Consider the following 17,571-nt stretch of genomic DNA (forward strand, 5'->3'; position numbering starts at 1 on the left):
ATATGAAATTATTCCTTATTGGTTCCAAAAAAGATGAGTGGGATGATTGCATTTGATGCTGGTGCTAACAAAATGACGATATTGATTTACGTACATCTTTCAAACTTAATGATTTTAAAATCTTGTTATATAAACAAATTTTATAGCTTTTTAAGTTCAAAATGATAGTCTCCGAATATATTCAATATACTAGAAGTTGATTGAAGTGCCTGTATAAGACGCGTGTTTACTCCACGCTTGGGTTTGAGACTCATCATCAAAGGGATTCAACATTACTTCAGTTCTCACCAGACCAAGAGATGGCTTAGTTATTCAAGAGCGATTACTCATTTCCTCACAAAGTCAATGTTGAATATCACACTGACCTACACAGAATGTCTATGTATCAGTTTTCATGGAACCTAGAGCTGAGAGCCAGTTATCATATCCTTTACAGAAATCTAATTTGATCCAACCAACATACAAATCTGTTCCACTCAACAGTTTCAATGCGAGTTACATGAATAAAAGCGATTTTGTTTTCAATTTTGGTGAGCATGGAGTATTTCTCACGTATGTTGGGGACTATATCAACTTTCATGAAAGAAGCAATTTGCATGAAAGAAATAACTCAGCTAAAGCATCGTTGCCTATTTACATTAATAAAAATGGTGACGTGAATGATTCGCTTGTAATCTATACAGGCAATATCTTAAAACAGATAGGATCTATCAAGACTTATCTTAATCATCCCATTGCAAGCTTTGATGAATATGTTGTCAGTAATTCAGCAAGCTACAAATCTATTGTTAGAGATAATCATGATGAAGGCGGCATGACGAGGGTGATCATGGTGAGGGTAGTTGTAGCAGATGCAATGCGAGTAATAAATATATTGTTTCTAGTAGTGATACCAAATTGCCTAGAATAAGAGAGTTATTTACAGATGCTGAACTAAGATTTTTTCGATGATATTGATTGTAGATTTGCATTAAGCTGGAAGATAATGCTGGTAAGGTTGATACCAAGGCTAGCAAATCTGTTTTATACACATATGGTTATGCCTCAAAAAATTCAGCCAAATGGTTTCATAGAATAATTCATAATTGAATTGCTTTGAAAATTCTAATATTCAATTTTGTAAGATTGAACATTGAATGTTTAATTCAAGAAAGTGTCTTTATGGATTTTAATCCTGAAAGCAAATGATGTTGGTGAAATTGAAATTGAAATTATATTTATTGTTTGGTGGTGCATTTCTCGTTTTCTTAGTTCCCATTTCTATTGCTCTGTCCTTCTTCAAATATGGAGGTATCTAAAAGAAATGCCGCTGTTTGGCCTTGTGGTAATATTTTTCGTCCTTTTGAGCTTTTTCAACTAAAGCTGTTAGAGAAAGAAAACATTTCAGATGATGATCAAAGACATTGGGTGGAGCAGCAGTATAGAAGACTGAATCAACAGTCTGAAAAAGAAGTAGATGCTAATGTTACTGAATAGACTTCCAAGGGATTTTAAAGCACACCAGTTTTTACTTTTATATTTTCCAGCTCCTCTTCCATTTTTGGACAGCGATTCATTCCTTACCATTTTATCAAAATAAGCAAAGCCATTTAAATCACTAATCACTATTAACAGTATCACTCAAATCACAATTACCAATATCACTCAAATCATCATTAAAAATATCTTTGATTGCCGGTTTTCTTTGGTTTCTTTTGGATAGAATATATCAATTTTCATAATTTCAATCCTCTTTTTTTGAACAACTTTTAGTTGAGTAATTTGATGCCGAAGGATTAGTCAATTACTCACATTATTAACTAGCTAACTTGTAGTGGTGCAATGTGGTAACATATCCTGTCAAATCCATTCCAATAGTGATCCTCTGATTATTGTAAGAAATAAAAAACGAAAATGAACGAAGGATAAATCAAATATATCTTGTCAACAATAGCTATTTTTGAAACTTTCCTTGTATGACTAATCAATACAATACATTCAAAATTAAATTCTAGAATGAGTTCTGCTTGTTTATTTAGAATTTTACATTTTTCTGGATTCGCAAAGCTGGTGAAGAGTATGAGATACAGTAGGTGATATTATAAACTGCCCTGAACACAGTGCATCTGTGATGATATCAAATACCGAATTAAAGATTAGGCTATTTGAGCCTGGAATAAAAGGGATTATTTGAAATAACTCATTCAGAAAAATCACTAATACAACACCAATTAAAAATATAAAGAGTAGCTAAACTCAACTGAAGATAGAAACTTCAACAATCTAGTGGGCGTGAAACCTAAGAAATTTCTATTGAAACTTTTGTTAGAAATATTGAGATTAGTTGTACGGAGATTAGCCGCAATCGAGATTTTGAATTGAAGTGGTTTTTCAGTAATTTTGAAAAAATTGGTTCCTGATTGGAAAGGCTTCAATTCATCTTCTGGTTACAGCAGGCCAAATAGTTTTATTACATATCTGCAGTAGGCTGCGTTATAGGACAGATGTTTACTTATTATTATTTACTAATGGTGGACAAGAAAGTGCCCACTCCAGCTCGACTTGAGGACAAGAAAAATACCCTTTTCCAAATCAAGCTCGATTGAGACGCCAGTCACGTGGCACGTAGAATTGAATGGGAAATTGATTCGATCTGCTTCCAGTATGAGGGGTCCATGTGCATTCATTTCTCAGAGATATTTGAGATCCGGTTTCTGCTTGTCAAACCAAATACAAAGTAACCCTAAAATTAAGGTCTGTGAAGGACGTGGGAGGCCTGGCGAAGGCCATTATGAATTAGCACTCAACGTTGTATTTCTCTCTATTTTTTATTTGTTAATTGGTTGTTTCATTCTGATAATCATTTATCTTATTTCCTATTTTTTAGTTTACGATCCTACTACATACATACACTATCTCAAAACCAGATCACGGAAGATTTAAAGATTGTAGACAATAGAAAAATCAAATGCGCTACGCCCAAGAAACTCATAATTTAGAATACATTCAAGGCAAGTTATCTTGTCCTAAAATGCACCAATATTACCCAAAGCACCCCAAAATATATATTGGAATGGAGTACATTTGTGGAAAGAGGTTAAGTGATATATGGCCAGAAATGAATGAAGAAGAGAACGTTATTGCTATCAACAAAGTATCAAATGAATTAAGTAAATTATGAAAGGACCAAGCTAATAAGATATGTGGAATCAATGATATAGTTATTGAGGACCCATTGTTTCTGCAATTGAAAATTAAATCTGAGAAAAAGTTTAACGAGCATATTGCATCGTTTGTTCAAAATAGCAAGAGGCTAAATTGATTGGTATATGGAACTTTATCCACAGAGAGCAAAATACGTCTTTTTCATGGAGAATTGAATTTTGAGGATATTTTTGTTAGATAAGATTTAACTGTTGTTTTCATCAATTGGCAGTGCATGGGTTTTTTACCTGAACACATTGAGATTGGATGAAACTTTTATCTATAATTCTTTGAATGATGGTATTTCCTCACGTCTTGTATATCGAGATCATGTAAGTAGGGATGCCATAATGGTATTTAGCCATTTCACAGATATAATGTGGTAATAAATTTGAACTTGCCAGAACTACAATTATCGAGTCTTCCATCTGTTTACAGATGTTATTGGATAGTTTTACTCTTATCACTCCAAACCTCCCGTGGGAACAGGATATATTTCTCGATCTGAAATACTGTGGGCCGTTTTCCCTTGAAGTGTGGGATGTTTCCCAGAGCTCGATGAAGAATATGACTCAATAACAAGTTGGGGTTCTCGCTCAATTGCAAAAGAGAGAAAGAAAGAAAAGAGTAATTAGAAAGAACAGTTCTTCCTGATTTCTATTTCTGTTTCGCTATCCCAACTCGTCGCAACTCATAATGTCTCCCATTATAAAGAAAAAGGCTGGTGTTTTAGGTGCAACAGGAAGTGTTGGCCAACGTTTTATTCTTCTATTAGCTGAGCATCCAGACTTTGAACTATCAGTTTTAGGTGCCTCTCCTCGTTCAGCTGGTAAGAAATATAAAGATGCAGTCACTTGGAAACAAGTTGATTTACTACCTGAATCCTCATCCGAAATTGTTGTTTGCGAGTGTAAAGCGGAATACTTTGCTGACTGTGATGTGGTTTTCAGTGGATTAGATGCTGATTTTGCTGGTGAGATTGAAAAAGAATTTGTGGACAATGGCCTTGTAATTGTTTCAAATGCTAAAAACTACAGAAGAGACCCAAATGTTCCCCTAGTTGTTCCAATTGTAAATGTTGATCATATCGATCTTATTGAAAACACAATCAAAAATCAAACTGATAAAAAAGGTTTTCAAATTTGCATTTCTAATTGTTCAACCGCTGGTTTAGTTGCTCCTTTGAAACCTTTAATCGAAAAGTTTGGTCCAATTGAATTTTTAACTGCTACTACACTACAAGCTATCTCTGGTGCTGGATTTTCTCCAGGTGTGTCTGGTATTGATATATTAGACAATATTGTTCCCTATATATCTGGCGAGGAAGAAAAAATGGAGTGGGAGGTCAAGAAGATATTAGGCTCTTATGAAACATCATCTAATGAGATTAAACTACTTTCGGATAAAGAGATTAAAGTCTCTGCTCAGTGCAACAGAGTCCCTGTTTCTGATGGACATACTGAATGTATTAGTTTTAAGTTCAAGTCAAGACCTGCTCCTTCTGTTGAACAAGTTAAACAAGCAATGAGCGAATATGTCTGCGATGCTTACAAACTTGGTTGTCCTTCTGCTCCTCCTCATTCAATAATTGTTTTAGATGAAGCTAATAGACCTCAGCCAAGATTAGATAGAAATAGAGGAAATGGTTATGCTGTTACTGTTGGAAGAGTTAGAGAAGATCCAATTTTTGATTTCAAAATGGTTGTCTTATCCCATAATACTATAATTGGAGCTGCTGGTGCTGGTATTCTAATTGCAGAATACTTGTTAGCTAAAAGGCTTATTTAAAATTAGTTGAATTTTATTTACTTGAAGTTCAAAATTTCAAAAAGCAGTGTAATGAATGACTTTATTTATAGATATATAAATTGACAAAAATCAACAACAAACCTATTACTTCTATAATAATAAGTAAAAAAAAAACAAAAAAAAAATAAGAAAAGTATCAAAATTTAACATAAAAAAATCTCTACCTAAAACACAATATAAAAACCACTATCCTTTTAAATAAGTCACACTAATCAATGATAATGGGATTGTCTGGACCAGCTTGGATTTTTTCAACAACTTTGCTGTCGATTTCATTGATTCCATCAACATTTCCCTTATCAACTGAAAGTTTTAAGCTTCCAGATTCTCCAGATTCAAATGATTGTTTTGAATCTGTTCTTGAAACTTTGGAAACCTTGGAGTTATTTCTTGAAATTGATTTTTTGGTTTTGGATAAACCTTGATTAGACTTCTTTAACTCTTTGAAAATAGGTTTTTTGAAGACTATTAAGTCATTTAATAGTTTAAATGGATGCTTATCACTAAAAATGGAATTATTTTGAACTGGAGATCTAAGAATACAGTTGGCATAGTCATGACAAATTTCTGATTTCACATACTCAGATTTAGTAAGTTTACCATTAACTAATTCATTTAAAGCTTCACTTTTAGAAATGGTGTCAATGAATTGTTCAAAATGAGACACAATTGCATTCAAAGTAATAATATTTGGTTTAGGTAAAGAAGATAATGCGTTTGTGATGGCATTAATTCTCTGATCATCATCTGCTTCATAGTCAATGTAAATTCTTTTAAAGACATCATAAAGTTTGCTTGGAATAATTGAATCTGGCAACTCTAACAAATACAATTTTAGCAAACCAGTTATAACCTGAGGGGTTTTAATATAGTTCTTCAAGACACTAATCGAATATTCCCTTGTAATTTTTTTTTGAGGATCATTAAACTCGTTCCTCAATTGATGAACCAATTGTAGCTTGGAAGTTGTTAACCATGCAGCAATTCTATTATCATCAGTTTCCATGTCTAAATATATCGAGTTGATATAATTCAAAATATTAGTGACTATCAATGGAGCATTTTTATCATCATCTCGGCATTTGGTTTGCAAATTGACACCAAAATTGGAGAGAATTTTTGAACTGAAATAATCTTCGTATACCTTGACTTTGGGGATGAAAAATCCAGTTCTATAATTTTCAATTAAAAATGATAAATCTTTTCTTGGATCAATAGATTCTTGAAACATTTTAGCTTCTTTAAGGCAATCTATGAAAATTGAAGATTTTCTCGAAAAAATATCTAAAAAGTCATAAGAGATTTTTTGGATTGCCTTTAATCTATCTGACTCACATCTTTGCATAAACTCAAGGTGATCCATTATTAGCTCCTCTAATTTTAATCTGGATTCATCAAGATATTGGATCGAGGCCGCATATTCATTATCCAACCTTTTCAAATCTTTAAGAATTTTATTGTAATTTTCTTTATTTGTTTCCGTTACAACAAATTTGTCTTTGACACCATCAAAGTAAGAAGCAATGGCGGAAGGACCAATTGTAGTACTTGTTCTATGAATTAAGGTTGCACTTGGTAAAGATTTCTTTTCTTTTTCGACTTCATTTGAATTTTGTTCTGAATTAAATGGTATATCTGCTAGTTTATAAGCCTCATTCTTCCATTGATAGTATAATTTAGAACTATTGGCAAAATCATTGGAAGCAAAAATAATGGATCTCAAAAACCCTTCTTCAATCAAGTCCTGACCAGCGAGTTCAGCTTTCTCAAGATTTTGAATCTGAAGAGTTTTTTGAATTGCTTGTACAATATTAGAACCTGTTGATACCTTATCATAAGTAACAAGAAACCTTTTAATGGACGTGACCTGAACTTGGTTCAATAACTGCTTTATAATTTCCTTCATTTGTGGCTCGTCATATTCTGCTCCACCTAAATAATAGACAACCGGCTCTTTGATTGAAGGTTTTTCCTCAACAGAAACGTCATCTTTAAGAATATTTATTTCAGCAGAGTCGTTTAAGTTGATATTTTCCAAATCATCATTTATTGAGGATAACTCACTAATCAAAGTACCTTCATCAAGACTTTTTTTATCCAACTTTTGCTTAAAATCCTCTGCAAATTTATACTTGATAAAATATTTGTTTTTTGAATGTAATGTATCTTTAAGAACTGTTTTATACTTTGTAATGTTTTCAAGAACAAAATTTTCTGAGAAATTAATTCTTTCTTTGTGTTCAATAGACCATTTTCTAAAAGGGCTTAAAACTAACAAGTCAATGTCCTGAGAAATTTTAATTCGTGACGAGCCTTCTTTGATCATAGAATCATTGATGCCTTTAAAGGAGTTTTTAACGGAAGGGTTCAAGTCGATATTATCTGATGGATTCAAGACCAAGTTGTTATCAGAACAGATTTGATGGAGGGAGTTACCATATGAGAGCTCAAGATTTTTTCTATCTGTAAAAAGGGCTAAAATTTTTTCATTTTCTAAACAGCCTTTCCTCAATTGGCTATAGAGTAGAACCAACCCAGACTCATAGTCGTCTTGATTAGACCAAAACGAGTTTTGAAAAGATAATTTTGACATTATTCAACAGTTGGTAGAAAGGATTATGAGGTTAGAAAAGAATGGCTAAATAACTGAGATGTGAAGACGAGTATCCTTTTCGGGATCTAGTGGATTAGTGGTGGTTAATACCAAAAACGTTGCAGTGATCCAGACTTGGAGCTGATGCAAAATGGGATGGAAACAACAGAAGAATAGCTTTCTTCTAGAAAATCTCTCGGAAGACAGTGATTGATTAAATAGCAATTAGATTTCCAGATTAAACTTGAAACCTCACAAATAAAAATAGAACTGAAAGTGAACCGGAATTACTTTTTCTGTTTTTACACGTTATGTTACCACCAATTAGTTAGAATGGTCGGTGAGGGAGTGTTGCTACGTTTATTACGTTTATTACGTTTATTACGTTTATTACGTTTATTACATTCAATGGTTCAAGAAAACATAGAGCTATAAACTAAATAGTCTTCAGTGTGACCATCTATGGTATATACATATAAAAAGTCTTCTAAGATCAAATGTTCCACCTCTGGAATAACAGAAATGCAATATATTGAAACCTTCCAGCTTTAAGGTTGAACATTTTTGTATTTGGATTTATTTGAGATTCACCAATTTTTTTTCACTTTTTAGTTTAGATTTTGATACCCCTACTTCTCTAGTTTTTAGCTTGCTCATGGTTTTGGTTTTTTTTGGTTTTCGTTATTTTGAATCTCTTCTAAATTTACTGTAATTTCAATATTTTCTTCAATCTCATCTAAATTTGCTGAGTTTTCGCTTAAGTTTTCTGTAATTGCAAAACTTTCTTGAATTTTGTTTAAATTTTTTTGAATTTTGTTTAAATTTTCTTGAATCTCATCTACATTTTGTGGATTTTCATTTGAATCTTCTGTAATTGCAAAATTTTCTTGAATCTCATTTAAGTTTTCTCGATTTTCAATTAAATTATCTTGAATCTCATCTAAATTTTCCGTATTTAGAATATTTTCTTGAAATTTATTTAAATTTTGTTGAACTTTATTTAACTTTTCTTGAATCTCATTTAGATTTTGTTGAATCCCATTCAAATTTTCCGGGGTTTCATCTAAATTTTCTGAATTTTCGTCTAAATATTTTGAATTTTTGTCTAAATCTTTTGAATTTTCTTGCTTTTCAATTGCTTTCAACAAATTCAATTTTTGTTTTTCAAGGGTGAATGATTGTTTAAATAATTTTAGTTTCTTTTCTAGTTCTATTTCATCAAGCTTTTGCATTTGGTCTGTTTTTGTTTTTATCTCATTTCTTTTTGATTTATCTAACTTTTCCTTTTCAGATTTTGTTAACCATACTGAACTCTCAACATCTAAACCAGAGCCACTGCCACTATTGCTTAACCATTTTCTATATAATTTTGTAAGTAGAGACTGTTGGTTGATACTGAAATAACCGAGAAATCGATTATTTTTGGTTATACTGTTTCTATCATTATACTTTTTTGTTTCAAACATAGTGTTAACTTCATTATTGTAAAAATTATAAAATCCATCGTACGGTGTGCCCAACGACTGTAGATCAGATGGGTTGAATTTTTTATTAACTATAGTTGGGGATTGGGCTTCACTGATTTCTTGTTCTATCATCTTCAATCGCTTTACATTATAAATTTCGGAGTAATTAGCACAAAATTTATTAATTCTCAATTCAGGATCGCATAGTTTCAAGGCAGCAATCAAAGTATAGTAAGCATCATTAGCACCATTGTGTAAATAAACTCCTGGAATTCCCAATTTATATAACACATATGATAATTTTGATTTTAGAGCATTCTTACCAGTTGCAGTCATTTGCCAAATCGACGATGTGTCTATAATATCATATTTATCAGAATCAATTGAAAACTTGAAAGACTTTGAAATAAAAGCCTGGTCAGAAGAAAAATGATGGCCAACAAATGCAATGTTTGTAAAACCTTGATAATAGTTAACGATTGTGTCTAGGATTAATTTGATGCTATTGTTATCAACAACATACGATACTCCATTGATGAATCTATGTTTATTATTTGGAACATATTGGGTGTTGTACAATTTGATATTTTCTTTGATTAAAAAATGCAAATTGATTATATCTGGAAATGGCGAATTTTTTTGATTTATTGGATCATATATTGCAATACCAAATTCAGTGCAAGACGAATGAGAACGTTCAAACACTTCTAGATCAATTGAGATTAAAACTGTTTTCTTATCATTGCAAATCGAAATCCATCGTTTAAGTTTGTCATAATCAAGACCACTGGATTTTGCACGTATAGAGTACTTTTTTTTCAAAAAGGCCAAGAAGGTTTCTCTCATATCTACTAGTTTAAGAGCTTTTTCTATGTTTTGCAATTGATCCAAACTATGTGTTTGGCAATTTGTAGAAAAGCCATCTGGATTTTTCTTTGATAAAGCAGAGGAGGTTCTGGAATTTCGAACTTTCAATCTATTTATCAAATGATTGATATTGAATCTTGATGAAAGGGAATCCTCAGGAAGAAAGGCAAACTCGAAGATCTGATTGCTGTCCAGCGAAGACTGTGGATGTTTTGACCCGGACAAAGTTTTGTAGGTTTCTCCAGGCTTGAGAAACAAACAAACAGAAGTAGTTGGTGTCTTTGCAGCAATTCTTTTGGCAACAAATAAAGGCAAACCACAGATCCACTTTTTTCGACTGAGCATTGTTTCCACTTAACCTGATCTCAAACAACAGTGAAAAAAATCGCTGAAAAAAGATTCTTTTCAGTGAGAGCGCACGTGCCAATTTTCGATAAAATGGGAGATTTCTTTTTGACCGGTGTTCGTTAAACATTCGCTCGGCGAACACTTGTTTGTGACCAAGAAGCGTGTTTGGACTGGAACGAACAATGCTCAAAAAAATGGTCTGAGATCTGGCCTTGGGTACAAAAAAACGCTTCTCTGCACTGCCTTTTTGCTGCTGTTTTTGAGATATAGTCTGGCTAAATCTCCAGCATAGACTTGCGTCTGTCTTCCAGTAGCAATTTCTAGAGAGGCATCTTTATTGACTGTTTCCCACACTGCCCAGTCGTTGGGAAACAACATGATTTGGCGTTGCCATTCTTTCGTCCCCTCGAAATCACCTTTAGGGTAGAGCTTCATTTTCAATATTGCAAGAATTTTAGGAACGTTGTGCAACAAAGAGTCTTCAAGTGCCTCTTCTAGAGACAAATGCTCTAGTTCCTCTTTGACATACTGCATTATTTGATGATCATTTTCTAAAATTGAAATCGCCCCCAATGTCAACAAAATCAGCACAGATTTACCGTTGATTTCGATGTTCTCTAATAACTCTTCTAGTGCTGCGTCTTTAGTTTCTTCTGTGCTTAATGAGTACAAAATTTGAGATAGTAACAAGACCAATCTTTGAGTACTATGGAACATTTCTAGAATGATTTTAAACTGGTTTAATCCTAATTTCAACTCGTCTAAAAAGAAATTAGAAAGGCCAATGCAAATTCGAGCAGATAGAATGCACTTTAGCGCTGCATTTTTTTTTAATTCTTCCAGATCTACTTCTTCGATATCCTTATTTTCCAATTCTGTTTCCTCTAGTAAATCTAGAGCATATTCAGCCTCTTCAATCGACAATTCATACTCTCCACTACCAAGATATATTCTTGATAATTGAGTTTTGACCTGAACAAATTGCAATAAAACCTTTTCACTTTCTTCCTTCTCATATTTGTTTTCCAATATTTCAGACAATTTATTTCCTAACTTTTTACCAACTTCATAGTCCTTCAATCTTTCAAAAATGATACATGCACATTCTAATCCAATTTCACTATTAGGGCCAAACTTCAAAAACCTCAATATCGCAAAACTTGCCATACTTAAATCTTGTTTACTTGCAATACTACCATTATGCAATTTTTGGTTTATCACAGACAACGCAAATAATAATTGAGACGCCGGGTTCTTTCCATTGGAAACAACAAACGAATGTTTGAACAACTGATTGGATTTTTCAAAATTTTGCTCAAACTCCAAACAGAGTCCATCACCCAACCAACACGTTGATTCTTGTGGACATAATGATTGAGATTTACTAAACACTTTCTGCGCCAAATCAATATCCCCACAATTCAAATAAAGAACTCCCAAATTATTCCATACATTGTAGTCTTTAGATGCTAATGTGCTTGCTTTAATAAAACAATGTTGTGATATCCTTGGATTGATTGACATTAAACAAATGCCTAATCCTACCCAATAATCACTTACTTGACTTTCTAGTTGAATAGCTTTTTTGAAACACTTAACTGATGAATCCCTAAATCTAATTGATTTATTATCCATTTTTCCATTCTTTTCAGAAGAATTAAACAAATTTATAAATGACTCTAATTCGACCAACCCTAAATTATACCACCCCATTGACCTTAAAACTCTGGCAGTTTTGTTTTCCGATAAAATGGAAATCAACCCAACTTTGGCTGATAGAATTGATAATATAGAACAAACCTTGATATAATCATTGTTTTGAATTTCTTTATCCACAAACTTATGTAATTGATCATAGTCTAATGACCATATATTATCAATTTGATTTATTTCATTAAAGATTTCAAAATTGTCATGAATAGTTGATTGGTAACCACTACCTTCTTTTTCATAATCTTTTAATGATGCAATAATAATTTCAACGATACTTTCCCATGGAATACTCTCAATTTTTTCTTTCACAGTTAAAAATAATCGAATGATATCTGTTATCGCTTTCCATAGTTTTACTGATTTGAAATTTAACTCACGAGCTCTTTTAATATAGTCAATAGCTTCCAAACAGTTTTCAATGCTTCTTCCATAAAAACCACCTTCTACATTGCTCGTAGCTGATTCAATCAAAGTTTCGTAAAGAGCAATTACAATAGCAGACTCATTTGGTTTTAAATCAATCACTGTTTTTAGATTTATCAATGAAGATGGGTATTCCTTCAATGAACGTTGAGCAATGGCTAGTAAATACTTTGCATACCAATTATCTGGTTGAATTTTCAATGTATGATTGAAAACTTTTACACCTCCTTCGATTCTCCCACATTTTAAATAGCTCTCGCCCAACCCAATTAATGATTCAATATCAGTTTCATTACATCTCAAAGCAGTTGAAAAATGTACAACAGCATTAACGTAATCTTGAACTTCAAGACATGAAGTTCCCAAAACACGATAAGGCCATGATTTATCATCGTTTTCGGTTAAATTTGCCAATAATGGTCTGGCCTTTGGAGATGATATTAACCGCTCACAAACTATTTTTGCGGTTTCCCAGTCAGATTTTGAGCAAAAAGTTTCAACAATATATCTTGCAGCTTCAATTTCACCTGCATCAATTTCAAATGCGTTAAAAAAGCATTTGATAGCTTTATTTTCATCGCCATAATAGCTCAAATATATTTCTCCTAATGAAGTATAACTTGGTGCATAATTTCTAGATGACCTTAAAGAATCAATTAAATAATCATGGGCTAGTTTAACTATTTCTACTTTGATATTATCGTCGCTAATATCATCATAATTTTGTTTTAAATACAACAAATAACTTTCGGCAATTCTCCAGTTAATTTTTGCTCTTAACTGATTGGTGACTGTGTCAACATGAGTAAGCGTTTCAAGACACTTGACTAGCCCACGTCTACCTTCTTCAAATTCAGACAATTGAACCTGACACCAACTTAATTCCAACAATGTATCTGTGTCATCATGACCCTGATCCTCTAACACATCTTGAAAAAGAGCTTTTGCTTGTTCCAATTGTTTTTTTTCAATTAGGATTAAACCCTTTCCAATTTTTGCTTTTTTATTATTGGGAAATTCAAGAAGTACATTATCAAATAATTTCAAAGCTCTGGGAAAGTTTTTTGGGGCTTCATGATAAATAAAACATGTACCAATGGTAGTTAAGAAAGCTTGTCTTGTATTAGATAACAAATGACCAATTTGCTTTTGATGCTTAACTAATAAACCAATTGCTGATTGAGAGTACTCAAAGGTTGATCTGTAATCTTTAATGTAAAGAAAATATGCAATAACGATTCGGTGTGCCAAAATTGAAGTTTTACAGTTTTCAAATGATTCAAGCAATTTTTCAAGAAGTTCTTCTGGAGTAAAACTAATATTGGAAGTCACTTGATCCAAATTTTCTTCTTTAAATTTCAATAAATTATCACCTGTACCATTTTCAGCATTTTCAGTGTTTTCAGCGTTTTCAGTATTTTCACTAAATTTATTACTTTCTAGGGTTTCCAATTTTTTATCATTTTTATTCTCATTATTACTCAACACATTCAAGCCATTGTCTTCTTTTAGGTTTATTATTTTTTCCAGATCATCATCATCTTCGGAATAACTTTTGTGATTTTTGGCATCTGTTTTAATTTTATTTTTTTCAATTTTTTTTTGGTTTTTAGAATTTTTATTTTTATTTTTATTTTTATTTTTATTTTTATTTTTATTTTCGTTTTGAGGATATCGTCTTTTTAAAAATAATTCTTTATCAAATGGTGAAATATCCGAGATACCAAAATAAAACAACAACTTTGTTAAGCTATTTTGAGTAGAATCAAAAATGTGAATAAAATTCAATATGTTATCAATATCATGAACCATATAATTGAAATCTAAATAATCCTCCCAATCAAAGTAGAGTTCCCAGGCTAGATAACAGCTTGATTTGACTAGAACTAAGTCTGAAATCAAATTTTGTATTTTATCTCTTAAATAGTTTTTGCAGAGAAGAGAAGGATCTATGGAATTAGATTGATGGGTTTTAAGTAACTTATTAAAGGGATTTTGTTGTTGAAGTTGATTTGATGGTGATTCAGGAGCATTGATGAGCATTTCATATAAATAATGCAAATTTTTAGATTCTGTTTCAGCCCTTAATTGATCATTTTTAGTGGTATTGATTAAAATTTGAAACAAGTTGGGTAAGCAAGAACTGCTATAAACAGACCACCTAATTTTAACTTCACCCTCATCTCTCAAATCGCTTTGAGCCACTTTAAAAAATAACCGACGAGTCTCATCTTTTATCAGTTTTTGCTCTTCATTTTCAATAATATCTATCAAATTTTTCAAAGCTGCATCCTGTTGGATTATTAAATTGTTGCAAATATCGCCAATCACAGAAGTTGGAATGATGCTGAATAAGTAGTATTTTTTAAATTCGGATGAATTGTTACCAAACTTTTTGAAGTATAAATTTATATCCCTTGCAAATTCAACAAGATTTTCATTAGTATTAGCCAATACTTGACAATAGCCAGAGGCGATTTGGAAAAAGGATTTGTAGTCTTGAGATTCTTTAGCAATTGAAAACAAACCTTTCCAGGCAGGCACCAAATCTGGCTGAATTTTGATGGCACATTCAAGATGGTGGGAAGCTAATTCATATTTTTGCATACTTATATTTGCCCTCGCGATCAATAGATAGGCAGTGTAGTTGGCATTGTCGAGTTTTAAAATCGATTTGGCATGATCAATTACTCCATCAAAATCTCCAGCTTGCATACACTGCTTAGCAGCTTTCATGAGCTTGCTAACCTTAATCGGAGGAGGCATTAGGATCAGAATTATGCAGTTCCTCTCTTGTTAATGATATTGTTCTTCTCTTTGAATTGTTATTGTTTTTCTGAAGATATAATCCCAACAGAGAAAGAAATAAAATAGATGTCATGTGACCGGGACGAGTTAAAGGAAGCCGGTTTGAGGTTTGGTGTAACTCAACACTTCCTTTTTCTGTTGAATATATATATAATAGATCAGTGTAGTCGATATACTTGCTTTTTTTCCTTTTTTTGCCAGATTACTATAATATGATTATTTTTGGCTTCTCTAAACTAGGTGATTATGGGTCATACTAAAACGTCTGCTTTTGCAACAGTGTCTGATTCAGGGGAGTCAGGCTCTTTTCTTTCTACTATTGTCTACTATTTAACATGCTGTTTCTATCCCACTATTAATTTAGATCATCAACTACCGGCACACAGTGTCTCCTTGGTTGATGTAAACCGAAAATTGAAGAAAAGGAATTCAGTGGACATGTTTTTTGATATGTTTGAGTATGAAGAAACCAACTATCAAAAAAATAATAAGAAAAGCAATAGCAATAAGAAAACTAAGATAAACGAAACATCGGATTATCATAATGAATTAGAATGCTTGCTAAACAACCTTCCTGAATACTATAATGACATATATAACAACAATATTCAAGAGTTTTTCAAGTTCAATGTGGATGGTACATATTTAAATAACAATATTAATAATGATGACAACTACAACACATTTCAATCTTTTTTACTTCAGCCATCGAATGATTACACTGATGAAATACCGGATTCGAATTTATTTGTGTCTTCATCAAAACTACATAGTTCGCTCTTTGATAATAATGATAATAATAATAATAATAATAATAATAATAATAATAATAATAATAAAAGAATGGTCGGACACAATATTATTATGAAACTTTTCAGCAAATTTTCAAGTTTTGGTAATAAAAAACCAGAAAATGTTCATCCTCATTACCAACCTTTATTGAATTATCCCAGGGAAATGGAGGAGATTGACCAAAATCATTCTTTAATCTTGAACCGCAAGAATTACAGTTCGAATGACAACAAGTATCTTGATTTTGATGACGAACATAATGAAAACGAAAATGAAAATGATGCATATAGTGTTTCACACGCTAACCAAAATAGTACTTACACTTCATCAATAAAAACGGAAACAGTTGATTTTTGGTTTTTTGAAGACAATAGTTCTTTGTACAAGCAAAATCTATACGATGCACAATTGGTCGAGGATTCCAATTTTGACAGCTTGTTAGTTCTTGACAATGAAAACACAAACATGAACAAAGATATGACTCCGAACTATTATAGTGTTAATGATAGCCAGAGCTCTAATCTGAATCAGAACAGTTCTCAGTATAATTTTTTTGACCGCTATGGAGGCACAATGAAAGAAACGGATAACCCAAATAAAAGCACATTTGCAACTAATAGTGTCCCTACGAACAGGAAGGATAATAACAATAGCTCGAATAGGCGCATCAATGAACACCATCTCAACCTTTCAAATGAGGTTTAATCTTTTTTTTTAAAAATTGATAATCATCACTGTATTATAACTCATTAATTTTTTTTACTCTAATTTTCACATAACATTTTCTTTTGGCTCAATTTTTACTTTTGGTTTCGGTTTTTAATAAGTTTTTTTTTGATTTTTTGTTAATAGTATTCCACTTTAGTCATCCAACTCACTATTTTTTACTCACAGTTTATACTCTTTGATTGCAAGCAGGTGTCTGTAGGTGAAATTACAATTGGATTGAAATTGAAAAGGGACGGCGTTGCCTCCGCTTTTAGATAAATGTCGGATGATGCTGGATGTCTGTAAAGCACGTGATGCAGCCGACTGTCTTGCCCTGACCCCTGTCCCGCCTGCAACGGCGCTGATCGTGTTGCAGACAGTCACGTGCTGAATAACGTCACTCCACTGCACGCTTTGTCCGCACCAGTTCCTTTCAGCACGTGTATTAGCTCATCTGCCGAGCCCCGGGCGGTGGGTCAGCGGATTTGAGGCCGGTGAGCGAGGCCGAAGAGCTGGAGCCCCGCAGAGCGCGCAGAGACCGGCTCGGAACAATTTTGGGTTGGGCTTGGGTTTTCTTTTTGCGTTGCTTTTCGTTCTGGGATCGTTTATGAGTCGTGGGTCGAGAATGCGATGGAAGTGCATCTCGTTGATCCAACGAAGGAAGTGCACCTTCCTCTGTTGTCCATCTCCAACTATTTAACCTCTCTTTTTCTCTCCATGTCACAACTCTCCACAAGCCTACTCTCTTATCATCATTTGTTTTCTCTTAGCTTACACACTTTTTTTCCTTCGCCATTGTGCTCTTGGTTTGTTTGCTTTTCTGCTCTTCTATAGTCGTCTCATGTCCTCTCAAATCGACTC

General features: G+C 32.7%; 6 protein-coding genes across 6 annotated transcripts; 3 read left to right on the plus strand and 3 right to left on the minus strand.

The window, feature by feature from the left end:
* Positions 1 to 394: 394 nt before the first annotated feature.
* Positions 395 to 910, plus strand: ASCRUDRAFT_80417 (uncharacterized protein; the record flags this gene model as incomplete). Its single annotated transcript, XM_020194495.1, has 1 exon — positions 395 to 910. The coding sequence occupies one exon, from the start codon at positions 395 to 397 to the stop codon at positions 908 to 910; it is 516 nt and encodes a 171-aa protein (XP_020048426.1).
* Positions 911 to 3,879: 2,969 nt separating this feature from the next.
* HOM2 (aspartate-semialdehyde dehydrogenase) lies at positions 3,880 to 4,971 on the plus strand (the record flags this gene model as incomplete). The annotated part of the gene is made up of 1 exon (XM_020190430.1): positions 3,880 to 4,971. One exon carries the CDS (start codon positions 3,880 to 3,882, stop codon positions 4,969 to 4,971), a length of 1,092 nt encoding a protein of 363 aa, XP_020048427.1.
* Positions 4,972 to 5,422: 451 nt separating this feature from the next.
* RGD2 (GTPase-activating protein RGD2) lies at positions 5,423 to 7,573 on the minus strand (the record flags this gene model as incomplete). Its single annotated transcript, XM_020189475.1, has 2 exons — positions 5,423 to 6,981; positions 7,057 to 7,573. Coding segments are annotated over 2 exons (2,076 nt in total), but the record flags the coding sequence as incomplete, so codon positions are not given.
* A 1,655-nt stretch (positions 7,574 to 9,228) lies between these two features.
* ASCRUDRAFT_33334 (uncharacterized protein) lies at positions 9,229 to 9,897 on the minus strand (the record flags this gene model as incomplete). The annotated part of the gene is made up of 1 exon (XM_020190417.1): positions 9,229 to 9,897. A coding segment is annotated over one exon (669 nt), but the record flags the coding sequence as incomplete, so codon positions are not given.
* A 555-nt stretch (positions 9,898 to 10,452) lies between these two features.
* On the minus strand, positions 10,453 to 15,168 carry SKI3 (SKI complex subunit tetratricopeptide repeat protein SKI3; the record flags this gene model as incomplete). Its single annotated transcript, XM_020190452.1, has 5 exons — positions 10,453 to 11,076; positions 11,116 to 12,092; positions 12,201 to 13,706; positions 13,956 to 14,320; positions 14,384 to 15,168. The coding sequence occupies 5 exons, from the start codon at positions 15,166 to 15,168 to the stop codon at positions 10,453 to 10,455; spliced, it is 4,257 nt and encodes a 1,418-aa protein (XP_020048430.1).
* A 207-nt stretch (positions 15,169 to 15,375) lies between these two features.
* Positions 15,376 to 16,930, plus strand: ASCRUDRAFT_75329 (uncharacterized protein). The gene has a single exon (XM_020193023.1). It carries the CDS (start codon positions 15,457 to 15,459, stop codon positions 16,705 to 16,707), a length of 1,251 nt encoding a protein of 416 aa, XP_020048431.1. The 5' UTR covers positions 15,376 to 15,456; the 3' UTR covers positions 16,708 to 16,930.
* The last annotated feature ends 641 nt before the right edge of the window (positions 16,931 to 17,571 follow it).

Source organism: Ascoidea rubescens (assembly GCF_001661345.1).
Source record: "Ascoidea rubescens DSM 1968 unplaced genomic scaffold ASCRUscaffold_4, whole genome shotgun sequence".
Taxonomy (NCBI): Eukaryota; Fungi; Ascomycota; class Saccharomycetes; order Ascoideales; family Ascoideaceae; genus Ascoidea; species Ascoidea rubescens.